Here is a 16,568-nt window from a genome sequence, read left to right as displayed (position 1 = left end):
GAGCAACAATTTCGTGATTCACTAAAAAAAATCATTAATGCGCTATATCAGTTTCGAAATCCATTTTTCTAAATTTAATCTAGATTCTAGAACACACCCAACGACAATTTATTCTGATCGCCAATATCGAAGATCTAAATTAATCGTCCAAGTTATAAAAATGAAAATAAAATTTCTCACTACTTATCAAAACGCCTATTCACAAAAATGTTTTTATAATAATATTTCTTCTAAATCGCGATAGCGTAATTCCGGATTAACGTTATCCAAATTTCGAACCAAAACATCAGACTATAAAGAATGAAGCATAACTTAGTATTTTCTAAATTGCTACACGAAATTAAACTTAAAATTGCAAGACGGAAGTTAAGCCAACGTAAATAAAACAATTGAACAGCTGATCCGGTATTTCTATCAACATCTACGCCTACGTATAAGTGAAAATAGCAATCCCAGATTCCACATTGCACAACCGACTTCCAATTCGATTTACTTCGAACTCTTAAATCTCACTCAGTCTGAAATTTGTACTTGGTGCCTGCAAATTTACTTGTCCTACCATACAATTATCTACTTTAACTTCGGCGACCAGTTTCCTTTCTGGAAAAGAACAATAGGCTAGCCAGATTTATATTCTGGTAGCTACATATAGCCCCAAGGCTATTTGTAACAGATTTCTTCGTGTACTTGTTATTTGTGTAAAAAGAATGCAAAATTAAAGGAATTAACAAAACAGACTATTCGCGATAACATTTCATTACAGACTTGAGTTTATTAAATCTCTAAGATATGATTCAAGAATTTAAGGTGAAAATAGGCGCCGACTAAGAAAAATCGTCAGTTTATATAAAAATTAATACCGATATCGTTATTTTAATAAAGTTACATTATTACATAATAAAGGTTGTCTTGCGGAGTTCATTACTGGAAGCATCCAATATTGGAAGTAGGCGGCTTACTGACTCAACAATAAAAATGCTACGAAACTTTCCATTCCAATATACTGTTCTCATGTACCCAATGTCTGGCTGTAATATTAATCCAATCGATTATATCAATGCAGTCTGATTTCATTAACTTGAATAAAGCAATCCAATAAAATAAAAAATCTGGCATAATTTGAGTCAAGCCGCTAAAACCTTTGCCCGTTATTATTATACCCTTAACAATTGTTTCACATATTTATTGCAAACGCTGCATCGTCCATGAAATATCGCCTAAGAGAGTAGATTTTCCAAAAAAGCGAGTGTATCTCATTAATTCCAAAAATTTCATATTCTTAGGAATATTTTATTGCCTGCCTCATTTTAGCAGTGGTAACTAAACAGGGCAGTTAAGGACATAATGCTCAAGACTGTTTCTATATCGACGATAGACATCGAATCGGATAAAGAACGTCAGAACGACTCAGACTTCAGTGCATCTAAAAAGTGTACAGTTTTTATAGCCACCGATACTCTATGTGTAAAATGGAGCATACAATATAAGCAAGTAGTATTATCGCAGTCGATCATCCGCTATAACACTTCGGTGAAAAATGAACCCAAAATGACAAAGTGGTCATCGACAGATAATCTTTTATAGTACGACACAAGAAGCCCGAAATTGCAACCTGCGATACCGGTTTTATGTCTCACACATCGCCTAATAATACGTAAATCGACCGCAACGATTCGGACTTTATTTATATAGTTGATAAGAGTTTCTAAGCAATTTCCCCGTAATTCGTGATTTCGAAAATAACTTACTGATAGGTAGTCATATAAATCTACTTTTTTGGAGATATGATCATTATTGACCAAGAAACACTAAAAAAGGAAAGGCGATAACTGGCGTCGATTTTTGCTAATATTTATATGAATAAATGTACCTGGCATTATATTATACATAATACAAAACGAGAGTGTGGTAAATAGAAGTAATAGGCATTCTAAGTGTGTGATGTATACCGTGTTTTATCGTTCAATTTTCAATTTTCTTTCGAAAAATAACACTAGGGCTTATTTTCGGGGAATGTCTTTTATTTTCATTTATCAAAAACAAAATTACAAAGCAGATAACTACGAGATTTTCAAATATACAAAATATATAAAATATCCATATACTCCATATCCATATAGATTTCCTGATATGGACTAGGTCAAAAAAAATCGTGCTATTGACTACCGGTAGGTCCTTTCTTTGGGGAGGGCTTATATTAAAGTCGTTTTTAAAATTCGGGCTAGGTCTTAATTTCTGGGAAACACGGTATTATGGTATAATGTATGAAAAAGGATATTTATATCTGTTCATGAATTATCTTCAAATAGTTTAAATGTAGGGTTGAGATAACTAAATACATTTAGGTTACTTGTTAGTTTTCTAGATTTAATTTCTGAATGATAGATTATAAAATTTCCCACGATTCTATAACATTCCTAAATATGCGATATATAATTCATCATGATACATCACGCAAAAATGGATATTCATTCCACTAAGCTTGTCAAATAACTTTATTAATGTGCTCTTGAAAATTATTTTTGGTATTCTTTAGTCATATTTCCCGATATATTTAAGTGAGATAGGTAAGAGTTCCCGGTATAATGTTTTCAAATGCAGATTAGTGAATATGCCATGCAGCGAACGTGAGAATAAAACTTATCTGCAGCATGGAATTTATTGACTTGAATGTGTATTGTATGTGTGGCCCAAGTAAAGAAAAAAATTTCGCATCGGCGGTCAGGAGTACTTTTTCATCAAACATATTCTGTATCTGTGTGTCCAGTACAATCCCAAGTATAATAAAGTTTGGTGTGAAATTGAACCCAGACTATGTCTGAACTCATTCGGTATTATGAAAGCCTTTCTCACAAAAAAAAGTTTTAATTAATTGAGCAATAGCCTCGTGTTCCGTGTTTCGGTGAAATTCTATACCACAAATTCTTTCTTCGTCTGAGTACCGACTGTCGGAGCCCAAAACAAGGAGAAAAATCTGGAATGGTATGCCAATAATTTCAAGTTTTAACTTCAAGAAGCTAGACACCGTCTCTTCTCATATTGCGCAAGATCTCTAAACATAACGAATTGAGTAAAGCCAGTTGAGGGAAAGCGGAGATGAGAAGTTGTTAGGAAACATTGCTGAGTTGGGCAACCAACCAAATAGCCAACATTGCACGTAACCCAACTGAAATTTCGCTAATTAATTAGGAATAGGGATGAGAAAATGGCCTTAATCACCTCCTCTGTAAAAAAGTATAGAGCTGCAATCCAAACAGTTACACAAGGCAGCTGCACAAAATGCGTACCACATATCCACATAACAAGTCTTATCTGAATCTGAAAATGCGCTAAACATAAATTAGGCCTTTTCAAAAAAAGACAAAATAGTCTACAGACCGCTCGATCATACATGATTCTGTAAAAATTTTCGGTAGAACGAACCCATGAACCCTAAGATATTCAATAATCACAGGTGGGTGAAGATATTTTTATATGTAAACAATAATTTCATTATTCGTTCAACGTTTTTGTATGATTTTGTGTAATAATGTACAGCAATTCAGATAACCCTTGCTAGAGTGATTTACCTGCAAGATCATTTCTCGGAACAATTGAAACATGAAAGAATGGACAAGTTCACACTTACAAGGTAATTATAACAAAAGTATTAATAACATTTATATATATTATGAATAGTCTATGAGCGGTACTTGAGATTACCACTCCACTTATTATGATATAATAATGAAGCACTTCACAACCATTTATTAGTATCAATACTAGAATCGCATAAATCTCTGATAATCACCCAATTATTCAAATCTTGGTGACATTACTAAAATTTGCAGAATATATAGGTCACAAAATTATTCACGGGTCTTAAGAAGATTAAACAACTTGTCAATTAAAACTCAATCAAAATATGTGAGAATCAATAATATTCATGTTTCATAGTATAATTACTAATCAATGCTTTGTAACATCGTCAGCTGCTGAGTGCATTTCGTTTTCGTGCAAATCAATTGCAATTATGTGGCGTATATATTAATGTTAATATTATCATTTTGCACGATTTGCATCTGTAATTCATTTGTGATAAGTTTTCAAATTGACAATACAGAAAATTCGGCATTTATTACTCCATAACGGTGAATTCATTAGCGCATGAACGCTACAATCTTACCCATCTAAATTCGTTGGTAAAATTTCTAGTTACGAGTGAAATGTTTTAACAGTGCATTCTGAATTATTTACCAAAAACATGTGCGCAATTATTGGTTCACGACCATCCATTCACCTCCTAAGGCATCAGTCAATTTAGAGATGAAACAGCGTAACAGAGTATTTAGAACCAGAATGTCTAAAATCAACCACATTATGAACAAGGCCAACGGATGTGATGCGAACTACACCCTTAATACCAATCACATATCATACACGGTCTGTCTATCTTTATCAAAATCATATATCAAAAACGCCGCCAATGCAAGAGTCGGCACCAGTCAACCATATTGAAACTATTTAACTACATTTCCGACAGTCAAATACCGCAGAACACTTGGCCGTATGAGACTGGGTATTATTCTTCCTCCCGCTCACAGAAGACGAATTTTAAAGAAAATCGCATCCGATGTCAGAATCAAGTTGGCGTAACAAGTGCACTTTCGATAGAAATCAACCACGACTCGTAACACGGAAAACGCAAATAGCGGTTAAGTACCTATTTTTGACTAACATCTTTGAACTAACCCTACCCCAAAACACCACGTCGAATCAAAATTAACGTCCAATCTCTTAAAATGTATAAACGCCTGCAATAGTAAAGCGCCATCCTATGTCCCACGGTCTAAGCACTTCATAATAACAATACTGCTGTTAGCTGTAATCATTCGCTAAAGAACTATGTATATTATATATTGATACATGGCTCAATTCTTCAGCCTCAGTCAATTAATTAAACATTCTGATTGATTCCCATTTATCACCGACGCGCTTGCCAACAACATTGCATAGTCTTTCCACACTAATTACGATCTGAACTAAAATCATGTTTCCTATGCATTGAATAGAAAAACATTCGACGCTGATATATCTTACATATAATATGCAACAAGTCTCAGCAGACCACCTGACGCATTATTAAGCATATACTGGCTAATTGTGAATACAGAATTTAATCTAGCGTGCAAGTTGAATTATTCATGGGAACATACAAGCAAGAAACCAAATAGGGAGGACTTGTTACATATGCTTTTCGAGCGACTACATTGTGCAAATATACCCGATAATTACAAATATGTATGTTCAATATGTTATTGAGATAACGGTGAGCATACTGTAAGGTGACACGCTAGAATAGGTTTTTCGGGCATGACTTGAAAGAAAAATCGAATATACGTTTGATTATTTTGCGAATCTGTCTCTCGCCCAGACGGGTATGGATGGGAACCAACAACCGGTTTGTCGCCACAGATGCATAGACTTTGACGAATTGGATAAAAAATGTCAACTTTTTACGAGAAATGTCCTGTCATGGCATAACTGATGTCGCGCGTAGAATTTGAAGTTAAAGTCAAAATTGTGGCATGGCGGGAACATAATTTTTAAAGAAATTAGAAATATGCTTGGGCATAACCAACATAACCAATTTCTCGATATTAGAAGACGAAACTAGTATCGTCATCAGTAGAATTCTTTTCCAATAAACAAACGAGGAAATCATAACATGATGTCAAGGAAGTTAAAAATTAAAATTTCCATTTATAGAAATAAAATTGAGCGACAAAAACGAATAACAATACATAATGACTCAGTCATATCCGAAAATACCCTTGAGTATGATATAATAGCCAGATAAAAAATCACTTGAATGAGAAGATTTAGACATCTGCATTACCACCTATAATAAAACCAAAATGAAATTTCGTTTTTTTATAAGAATGGCTGAACGAATATGTCTCCCTTGTAAAAGAAAACCAAGAAAACTGACCTGCATAGCTCCCACTGATCCAGCTTCAATATATTCAGACATAGGTTTGTGGTCAAGAAGAAACATTCCATATTTTTCATGATAAAGTCCATAGTTAAGTGGATCTGGAAATTTCTGCAAAACATCAACGTTCCACAAGTTCAAATAAAAACAATATAATATTTTTTCAAAATTATGGATTGCAACTAAGTGTGTGAACCTAAAATAGTTAGTTGATTATCAAAATTTTTGTATTTATTGAAAATCCTTTGATGAAAATTATAGACAAAAATTAATTTTTGGGCAAATGTGTTTATTTTGAATGTCATAACATCACAGATAATCATGATCAAATTCAAAGTTTTGTTAGTCGCTGTTGCTAAGAAACAAAAAAAATATTTACCTTGGCGAGAGATTGAATAATTCGTTGTTTTGCAGTCCATACTGTCTCTGTAATCTTCAATTGCATGCATTTCTGAAAAAAATTATATTTTTCGAGTCTTGGTCCAAAATTCTGATTTATTATAATGCTAATATTATTGTGCTAACATCCATCATTTGGAATAATGATTCCATTGTTGCACTGATTAGATTTCTTAGAATTCTTCTATTCGAATTTCTATTTTCACATTCATGATTTCTTAGCCATGACAATTTACAAAAAAAATCTTAGCTTCCATCATATAAGTTCCTAAGTTACAACTTTCAATTCAAATAAAAAAATTTCCCAGGCCAAATTTTCTCGATAGTCTTGTTGTCAAAATATACTCAATATGGGTGGATAAAATGAAAATCATATGAAAAGAAAAGTAGAACTAAACCTACAAGATTTAAATAAGCGAGCCAAACAGAATTTAAACTATTCGAAGTGAGCAGAAAAATGTTGTACAGATAAAAATAAGAAGGATAAAAACCTCAGTGTGTGTAATGTGATAACCAAGAACAAATGAGGTATAGCAACAGAAGCAAATTATTGTGGATCGTAGACAAAATGTGGACACATATTTGCCATGTTATCACTGAACCTCATCGGACGAAAAATGAAAGTGATACAACTAAAATTTCTGTGTACATTTGAAAACCCACATCAATATATTTATCAACCACTTGAACACACACACACAACCATAATATACTGAAACGTACAGTTAATTTTTGCTCAGGAATTGTGATTTTAGCGATGACGTATAAGGCTCTATCTTCTTCTGTTATCTGATCGAGGGAAGAAGTTGAGATTGAGGAAACTGTTGAAGTTCCACTAGTTGATATTGTGTCTTCTTTTTGGATAGGCTGAATACAAATAAGAATACTTCTTGAGATATTTATTAACTCACAATCATCAATCTTATTTAGACAATGATTTCACAAAATTTCACAACAACATTTTTAGAAATTCCTGAATTTCTGAAATAAATAACTGTTATGTAGACGTTTGTTGATATTAATATGAACAAATCAGCTATGGAACTCCTAAACAAAAATGGATAGATATTGTGATTATGTGTTAGCTGTTATGTATGGCAGACCTAAACCAATATGGAATTCGAAAGGAGCCAGTGAAAATGGTGATCCACACACCTAACCATCTACATACACAAACACATGACATACAATGCATCTAAATGCATAAATAGAGTTCAATTCAAATCTTAGATTACAATCGGATTGTTTTCCACACCTTCAGTGTGTGTTAAATTAGGAAACTCGCAACTTGGATTGTTTGCTTTGTCTCGAAAGGGTTTTGTCCACAAAAGAATATTTGAGCAACACCCAAATGTCAATATAATCAGAACAAACAGTAATAAAAGTTTTCTTTGAGATTCGAAACAGCGTAGGTAAGTTTTACAATCACATTCCTGAATACTAAGATGCAAAGGCAGATGAGTACAGAAATTTAACAAAATTTAAGTCAGAATTGAAAAACATCTTGAATATTTACAATTGGAAAGCCTATTGGTTTAAAATAAAAGATCCATCACATCCTGCCTTGAAAAGCTTTCCCATACAGAATCATCATATCATATTCACATCACACACGAATTATAAAAATATTGAACTAACCATTTCAAATTCTTCTCCAGAATCATCGCTATCTGACAGAGAATCACAGGATTCATCATCAGAGGAAAATAGTCTGAAATGACCAACATAGAAAAATTGTTAATAATGTAAAAAAAAATTGTTATATACCAGCAAGTAAATTAAGATTCTTGAGAAATGGAAACAAACAAGTCACATGTTTTTAATGAATCGAATATGAAATTGTTGTTTTGGATAAACTGTACTAAAAAAGACCAGGTTGCCATGGACGACTGCAAATTCAAAATTTGAAGATCTATTCAAACTTCACTTCAATGGAACTAGTTCGTTTTCTGGATTACCCCAACAACTAGTCTTAATACAACCTTTCATTCATGCATCGTGGTATATTGAGTTAAGTATAGAACACTAATAAATTGATATATGATAGCTGATAGATTGAATCTCTTTTCATGTTTTCTATTTTTGAACTATGTAATTACATTCCAGTGGAAATGAACAATTACAGTGACAGTAATAGATTTATTTTTAGCATTAGGATAATACAGACAATATTATGACCTGAATGATGGTGACACAATATAAAAAATATTATTGATTATGGGCATACTGCATGCAGTTCACATTCTCCAGACAGGAAAAGTACTGGCAATGCATACTTGATTGCTATCATGCGTGTGTTGCTAACAGCAATCCTAATGCCTGCCATTCACAATTAGAATAAGACTAAGATGCAATATTGCACTTGCACTAGTACGAGCTATAAAGTATTCACAAAAATATGACCATTTTATAAGCAAAGTATTAGCTAGTAAAAATAAAATTATTTGTTTCATTTCTCAATTATCAGTGCAATAATAGCAATAAAATTGCTCTGATTGGGAAACAATCACAATATTATATGCACGAATGTCGATTGTATTTGAAATTATTCATGGTTTCATTCACCCTCAACATTCTCAATGAGAACTTATATCCTCTCAAGAGCAGAAGTTTGTTTTTGTCATCAATGAATTATATCATGTGCCATTTATATAATTTCTTACACAATTGCTCATACAAATATCCCTCTAAAGTATATTTTTTGAAAGTTTTCGTCGCCATTGAAATTATCGTCCAATTTAATGCAAGAGAATAGTGAACAAAAGCATTTACCTTATCACAGGTTTCCTTGTAGGTTCCCGTAAAAGCATCAAATTCTTGAGTTTAGTAGTTCCATTTAAAGTCCCCATATTTTGTCGATTATTATTATTCATATTAGTGTTTGCCATAAACTGAGGTTTTTCAGGAATAGGTGGTCGTTCATTTCTACAAAAAATATCAGAGTAATAGACAATAGTTCCACCAAATACAAATTCCTAAAATACAGCCAATGGCACATTTATACTAATAAATTACTTGAAGCCACAACTATTTTAAAATAAACATTAGTCTTTGAATATGGATTACTGTGGTATAAAAAAAACAAATACAAATAATTTTGACAAAATAACCAAACTCTAATAATAATAGAAGCTGTTTCATTCTATGCATGTAAAAGGATTCAAAGATCTTCATGCACATCCAGTCTAGACTTCTATCAATTTGAGGAAACTGAAACTAAATTAGATGAAACAAAGCAGAAATCTGCTCTCCTACATACTGAATGAGGTATTTTCCAGTCAAACTTATATTTAGACAACTAAAACCTGTGCTTCATCATTCAACTTCCATATCATATCTCAGCACAACCACATTATACTGAAACTATGAATGCCTTACCTCAATCTAAACCTGAACCTATCTACCTTCATTACTGAATGTATTAGTGAATGCTATTACCAGAAAGGTCTGGCTATAATGAGCATAATAAGCAGAAGAAATGCTGTCATTTACTTCTCTGCTAAATCTTTCAAAATAATTGTAAAGTGTAATATCATGACATCATCTCTTATGATAATATCAGACATGACCTTTCTTCTTTATGATTAGAACGAATCTGTCAAAATGTCAATCAAACTATATTGATCGAACTTTCAAAGGTATATATAAACATTTGAAGATCAAAACTAACCAAACCAGCAAAACCATCCAATGTTATGAATCCAGTTAAATGGTTCAGAACTGGGACATTTGAAATTACAAACAAAAATTCTCAAAACTGAAAAATTCATGAAAGAACTGTATTAAAATTAAATTTCTCAAGATACTGATGAAGGGAAAACAATAATATTGTAATTAATAAACATATAAATACTGTTCATTCTAATGGAACATAACTTTACTGCTGTACACCTGATAAAATTTCCACACTAAAGACATCCATTAACACCATGACCAATATGACCATTTAGAAGCCATAAAGGTTTTAACAAACTGTCTGGAACTTAGCTAATTGCTTGGTTCATAAATTACAGACTGACAATACCCTTTCTAACCTGAGGCAACATACCTTGTAAGTGCTATATAATTTGGTAATTGTGCCTGGTGGTGGCATTTCCATGATATTAAAAATTGATGGACCATAATTTTTAATTGTCAATTCAATCAAGTTGAAATTACAATCTTCGGCTTATAATCTATAAACAATGAAAATTACACCTGATAACAAATCATATTAATAAGATGATTGTATGACAATTTTTATTTGAATAAATCAACCTGTCATCATATGCTGTAATTTTGTTAAGTACATTTTGCATCTTACAAAATGAAAAGTGAAAACAATTTATCAGTAGCTGTAATTAGTAACGTCCGATGATAAAAAAGTACCTGAAAGCTATAGAGTTTCTTCCTTATCGGTGAGGTCTGACAAAATCTGACATCTTTTCTAGTTTCAATTTTCTGAATATTTCCCACTTAATAACGAATGATTATTTAAATAGACATTGTTAGGTTTTTTTTTATATAACTTTTAGCCGCATAATTTTCTACCAGTTAAACATTTTCTTCCTTGTTCTAACTGACATTGAACAACGCAATACACATTATTTATTCTTCTGAACTAAACTAGGAAATACACAGTTGTTAAAATCACCATCTATCTGAACCTAAAGTATAATCAATAGCAAAGCTATTCTATAAAATATTGACCATCTATTCAGCATATAAATATTTCAAAACTAAACCCAGTTGATCTATGTGATAATATGTCCAAGATATTGTGTTACCTAACATTATATGACTGACCTTTATTGACAAAAAAAATGACGCAAATCTGTTCATAGAATACATAATTAAAATCATCATTTTGTCAAAAAATGTTAAAGTGATTGATTTTTTTAAGTAATGTCATTTATTTGCACAAAATTATCATCAGCAAACTTCAGTAATTTACTTTTGAAAATACCCAATAATCAAGGTGTTTTCGAAGAATAATACAACAAAAATGATATGGTAACTAAATAATGAGTAGACTCACACTCACCTATTAATAACGTTACTAAATTATTTTCATACTGTAATTTGCTGAACAATTATGAATTATATATTTAAACTATTTTCTATTATTAATATTATGTTATAGTATATCAGAATCATTCTTCTTTTGGTGCAATTCAAAATATAATCACCAAATGAATTATCAATAAAGATGTCAACATTTGCATTCACAAATATTTCAAACGAACCAAATTATACACCAGCTATTAAAATGTCATTGCAATCAATGATGAAAAGTTAAGGGTATAGGAAACATTTTCCAATTATTTCGTGTGTTGTAGTACACTAATGCAAATATATTTTTCTCAAATTTCGTCTAATCAATCATAACGCAATGCGTAATGTTCGACTTCATATATACTTTATGTTGATAACAATATACTATCTATACCTTGTAGGGAGTTCCTCTTTGTTTATGTCCCCATTTGCGAACTGTGCAGGAGGTGGAAGTACTGATGACAAGTCTTCGTGTATAAAACTTTGAAACTTTGTGGCACTTCTGTCAGCAGTTGTTACACTTGTGGCAAGGGATTCGTTTGTTACGTCAACTTGGCAACTTTCTTGAGTTACATCATAACTTGAGAACATTTCATCGCTTTGTTATTCGTACAAAATTGATAGGTTCGCTTTTATTTTATTGGTATTCCCACGACAATAGCAGCGTGGTGATAACTTGAGTGCAGAAACCGCTACTGTTAACTACGCAATATTAATTGAGAGTAATTCTATTCCCAGGCCTCTTACTGTAATATTGCCACAATCAATTTTTCTGTAAAAAATCAAAAAGTAATATAGATGACTATAATATAATTATTATTACCATGATTAATATCCTCACATTTTTCTGATTTGTTATTAGGAAATACACTATGATAGGTAAAACGAGATGTAATGTTATTTAAAATGGGGTATATTCAATCGAGAATTGCACTTTCATCTGTATCTGGACCAAGCAATGCAAGGATAACATACAATAAATGTGGGAAAAAGTCTGTACACTGATTCTTTGGTAAACTAACTGCAATATGATAAGCAATATCAAGCTAAAATATTGTAACATACGTTTCTTTATAATTACTACACAAAACCCCATTATCTTTTATTTATCTGTGCACTTCTTAGTTGATATGTTATTTATTTACTTATTTGTTTTCATCAATCATTTTATTGTTATGCTGATTATGGAGTCGAAATAAACTTATACCTATTATACTAGTTTCAAAATTTATAAGATGTCTTGCAAGGTCGTTTACTGTTTACACCCCATTTAATATTAAAATATTGAATTTACCAATAGTGAATGCCATGATCACAAGCATTCATATTTCACATAGTAAAAATTTGATGACAATTAAACAACTATAAAGAATCTAAAAGGCAATATAGTCAGTCTGAATTCTCCCTACTGTACACAATACAAAATTTAACTGAAATTGGCACAAAGAATGTAATTCTTGCAAATAGTACGCATTATAACTTATAAGTACATATTATTTTTATTATACAAGATAATTAAAGCCACAAAAAGTAGACTGGAATTTGTCAAGTGGATGATTTGGTTAAAAACATGTATACTTATGGTTACGGTAAATGCAGGATTAATACAAGTATCAGTAAAACATATAAACAATCCTAACATACAAGCAAGTGTTCCCTTGAAGATTGAATGACAAAAGCATATAGAGCATTTTGAGGATTAGGAGCTTAAAAATAGCCGAAAGAAGATATGTTAAAAAAATGTTGGGAAACATTAATAATAATTATCATTACGTTTATTAGAAAAAAATGTTACAACATAAAAATGAACTACCGGTACATCATTATAATTTCATAAACAAAATTAATCTTGAAATACCATTATCCTATTAATAACCCTACTATACGCACGATGATACTTCGTGGTTTTCACTCAAGAGCAATCAACAAATATAAGAAGATTATTTACAAAACTCGACAGAAATTGGATTGCTAATGATAGTAATATTTACATAATATCATAAGTGCAAATATTGACAAATAGACTTGTGAAAGAGCTACTGAAATATCGCACATTATATGCATATATTCTAATATATTTATATTTCAAAGTTCAGCATATTAAAATATATATTTCCATTTTTATAATTATGATAGGCTCATTTAATTGATACACTTTTCAAACTATAAAACGCCCAGTCTGATAAGCAGGATCTACACTTCATTAATTTTATGGTGCTTTCATCCTGGATATTTATAATAATATATAATATATAACTATTAGTAGAAGTTACGCAAGACAATCCCCTTCAATGCCTTTGCGCTAGTAGATCGTAAGCATATAATGCAAGAATAATCTGAAAAGCAGGAATAAACATACGAATACTATTCAATTCAAGAGTCCTGCTGCACACTAACACAGATGTATTTCTGTCACGTTTCATGTAACAAAAATCAGACTCAGACAAGATGTTTACAACAATTATTGAAATGAAATGTTACAAGAATACATTTGTTTTAGTATGCAGCAGGACACTTGAAAATTAAGTATATTCTTGCTTTTCCAAATATTGTCAAAATCCCAAACACAAAGTGTTAGCTAATCTCTATTATATCCAACATACCTATAAGCCTACCACCTCACTTTACATTAGCACAGCTCAAAATATGCATGCAAGTTTTCTCGCAACAGTAAAACAGTCAGTTTCCCACTAACAAAGTACAAAGTGGGATTAGTTCTTATTTGACTCTAAACAAGGATTCAACAAAAGCCCTCAGGTGGTTTGTGGCTTACATTAATGCAATAAAAATAAAGGTGGCAATTATCTTAAACTGTAATGCATTTGATCTGAACTGTGATTGGTAGTAAAAATATGTTTTCCTTAAGAATATAGCGAGAAACATATGACATACAATTAATGATATGATAAAATATGAAAACTGTAAATTTTGACCATATTGCAGTATAATAATTTATTGTAGATTGAAATATTGACAGATTTTTACAAATGTCAACACGTGTTAAAAAGTATTTATTACTGTATAAAACATTTCCAATTTAAGCACAAACAATTAGTTAGTACAGAATATCCTTTTGGCAGTTTGGTAGAGTGTAGAAGGAAATTCTACAGATGTTGAAATATTAAAATCGGTAAATACCACCACATCAATCATTCACTTGATCACCTTTAGAAAAGTTGTATGTTTTCCTAACCTACCGACTTGAACTGCTTCAAGTCTCATGGAAATTATCACATGCGGCAGCGTAATGCGCTATCAAAAATGGTTTCAGTGGCTCATAGATCTCGACTTCTGAGTGAGAAGGTGACCTTTCTTTAAGCAAATTTCCTCGCATAAATAAACCAAATAGTACATACCGGTATATAAAGCATTAAATGCAAAAAAATAATCCATTCTTCATCATTTATTTGAAAAACATCAGAGCCTATGTTTACACCAGTAATGCAACACAGTATAAAAAACTAAATATGGCACAGCTCAAATTTAAAGCATTTATGAAGTCCCGTTTCCGTATTATTGATCATGTTGCAAGCATGCTATTCATTTGTTTTAAGCATAAGGACATAAATTAAAATATAGCAGCCTGTTTCTACTGAATTAGTCTATATCACAGGATGGTGACGAGTTGACGACTGTATTCACATAATAGAATTACGGAAATCGTACACATATAATGATTTCCTAGTTGAGCATGCACCACCATAGACTAGCAATATATACAGATATACAATCTTAATTGAGATATTATTTAATGGCGATTTCGCAACAATATATTGAATAGCTTGTTCTACTTTGGCCATGCACTGAATAATTATATTCAGCTTAAGTCATAGATTCATGGAAGTTTAATAAAATGTCCGAATGATGCAATGTAAAACCAAGTTTTACCAAACCCTTTGGTAATAAAAACTAATAAATGAAGTAGGCCTAACAAATTTTTTAAATTAGATTCATTTACAATGTCAGAATGTGATAGCTCATCATGGCAAAACAAAGCATAATACCATGATCTCCAAAGACAAATCTATTTTTGCTCATTCCCCAATCGCCAACAGATGAGTAGACCAGTAGATTGCTGACTACAGGACTAAACACTTAGGTACAGACGTCAGAGAATCTGGCGAGGAGAGATAGACGGCAAGACAAGAGACATTCATTTATCTTTCTGAAATCTGAAAATGGTGGCCTGAATACGTATCTGGTTATTAATCACCTCTCACAATCTTACTCCTGTACCAGCTCTCTCTCTGTTCTTTATCCACGGCCCACTTGGCATTTCATAAACTTAAAAATGGCCTGTTTCTGTAATTTGATATGAACATTTTCGGTTGAAAAAACGCCGAAACCAACAGTTTTTATTCTTTCATTATTAATTATAAGTCCAATACCAGTACCGTAAACTGCTGAATGGCAGAATGGAACATTTCATTATCATATCCTGGACTATATTGTGGACGATAACGTACGCCACCCGTACGCAAAAATGCATCACATTAACATAAAAACAAATGAGGTCGCAACAAACGACTTTTTCGACGTTTATGCTTCGTCACAAATACGAAATACATAATTATATTTCAGAACACTTTTTATGAAACTATTTTCACAAACATAGTTTTAATACCACAAAATAACATACTTTTATGTGCTGATTTACAGATATATCTTCTCAAATAAGGCTAAACGTTATAGGAATAGTACGGCGGTGCTAGGCGATTCCTGACGCTATGTTTGCAAAAACATTTTTAGTCAAATGGTGGAACTCAAGCGTCATCTAGCGGAACCTGCGGCTGACATATCAAATCTGGATACCAGATGTGATAGATGTTTCCCCGACCTTTGACTCCAGAGAAATACTCCCAATACTTTAATATAGCAAGGGAGAAAAAAGCCGATGAGACGGATTAACCATATGGCAAACCACGTCCTCTCGTCCGGTTACCTGTCCATGTCGGATATGGGATTAGTTAGTTATTTGTTTCAAGCATTGACTTGATGAAGCCGTAACCGACCAGCGATTTCGTAAACCACCCACCCTACGGCAGCGAGGAGTCCAGCAATCCTCTTGCACCAATGGCATTAAATATCATTGTTCGCTCATAACTATCCCCACATGGGATTCGAACCTGCGAACCCACGCAGTGTATGGCGAGCGTATTCT

The 16,568-nt window shown here is 32.2% G+C and overlaps 1 protein-coding gene across 1 annotated transcript in view; it reads right to left on the bottom strand.

Moving 5' to 3' along the window:
- The window catches only part of LOC120331532 (uncharacterized), a 77,007-nt gene extending 64,818 nt beyond the window's left edge, over window positions 1-12,189 (bottom strand). The window contains exons 1-6 of the mRNA XM_039398618.2: window positions 11,802-12,189; window positions 9,146-9,298; window positions 8,012-8,084; window positions 7,097-7,240; window positions 6,354-6,425; window positions 5,972-6,085 (exon numbers count right to left, since the gene is read on the bottom strand). Of these exons, the coding sequence (XP_039254552.2) occupies window positions 5,972-6,085; window positions 6,354-6,425; window positions 7,097-7,240; window positions 8,012-8,084; window positions 9,146-9,298; window positions 11,802-11,998 (753 nt within the window). The 5' untranslated portion in view covers window positions 11,999-12,189. The remainder of the gene's footprint in view (window positions 1-5,971; window positions 6,086-6,353; window positions 6,426-7,096; window positions 7,241-8,011; window positions 8,085-9,145; window positions 9,299-11,801) is intronic.
- Window positions 12,190-16,568: the final 4,379 nt, after the last annotated feature.

The sequence above is a fragment of the Styela clava genome, chromosome 6 (genome assembly GCF_964204865.1).
Source record: "Styela clava chromosome 6, kaStyClav1.hap1.2, whole genome shotgun sequence".
NCBI lineage: Eukaryota > Metazoa > Chordata > Ascidiacea > Stolidobranchia > Styelidae > Styela > Styela clava.
Note: the sequence above shows the minus strand (reverse complement) of the source record. Positions and strands in the feature narration are given on the sequence as shown.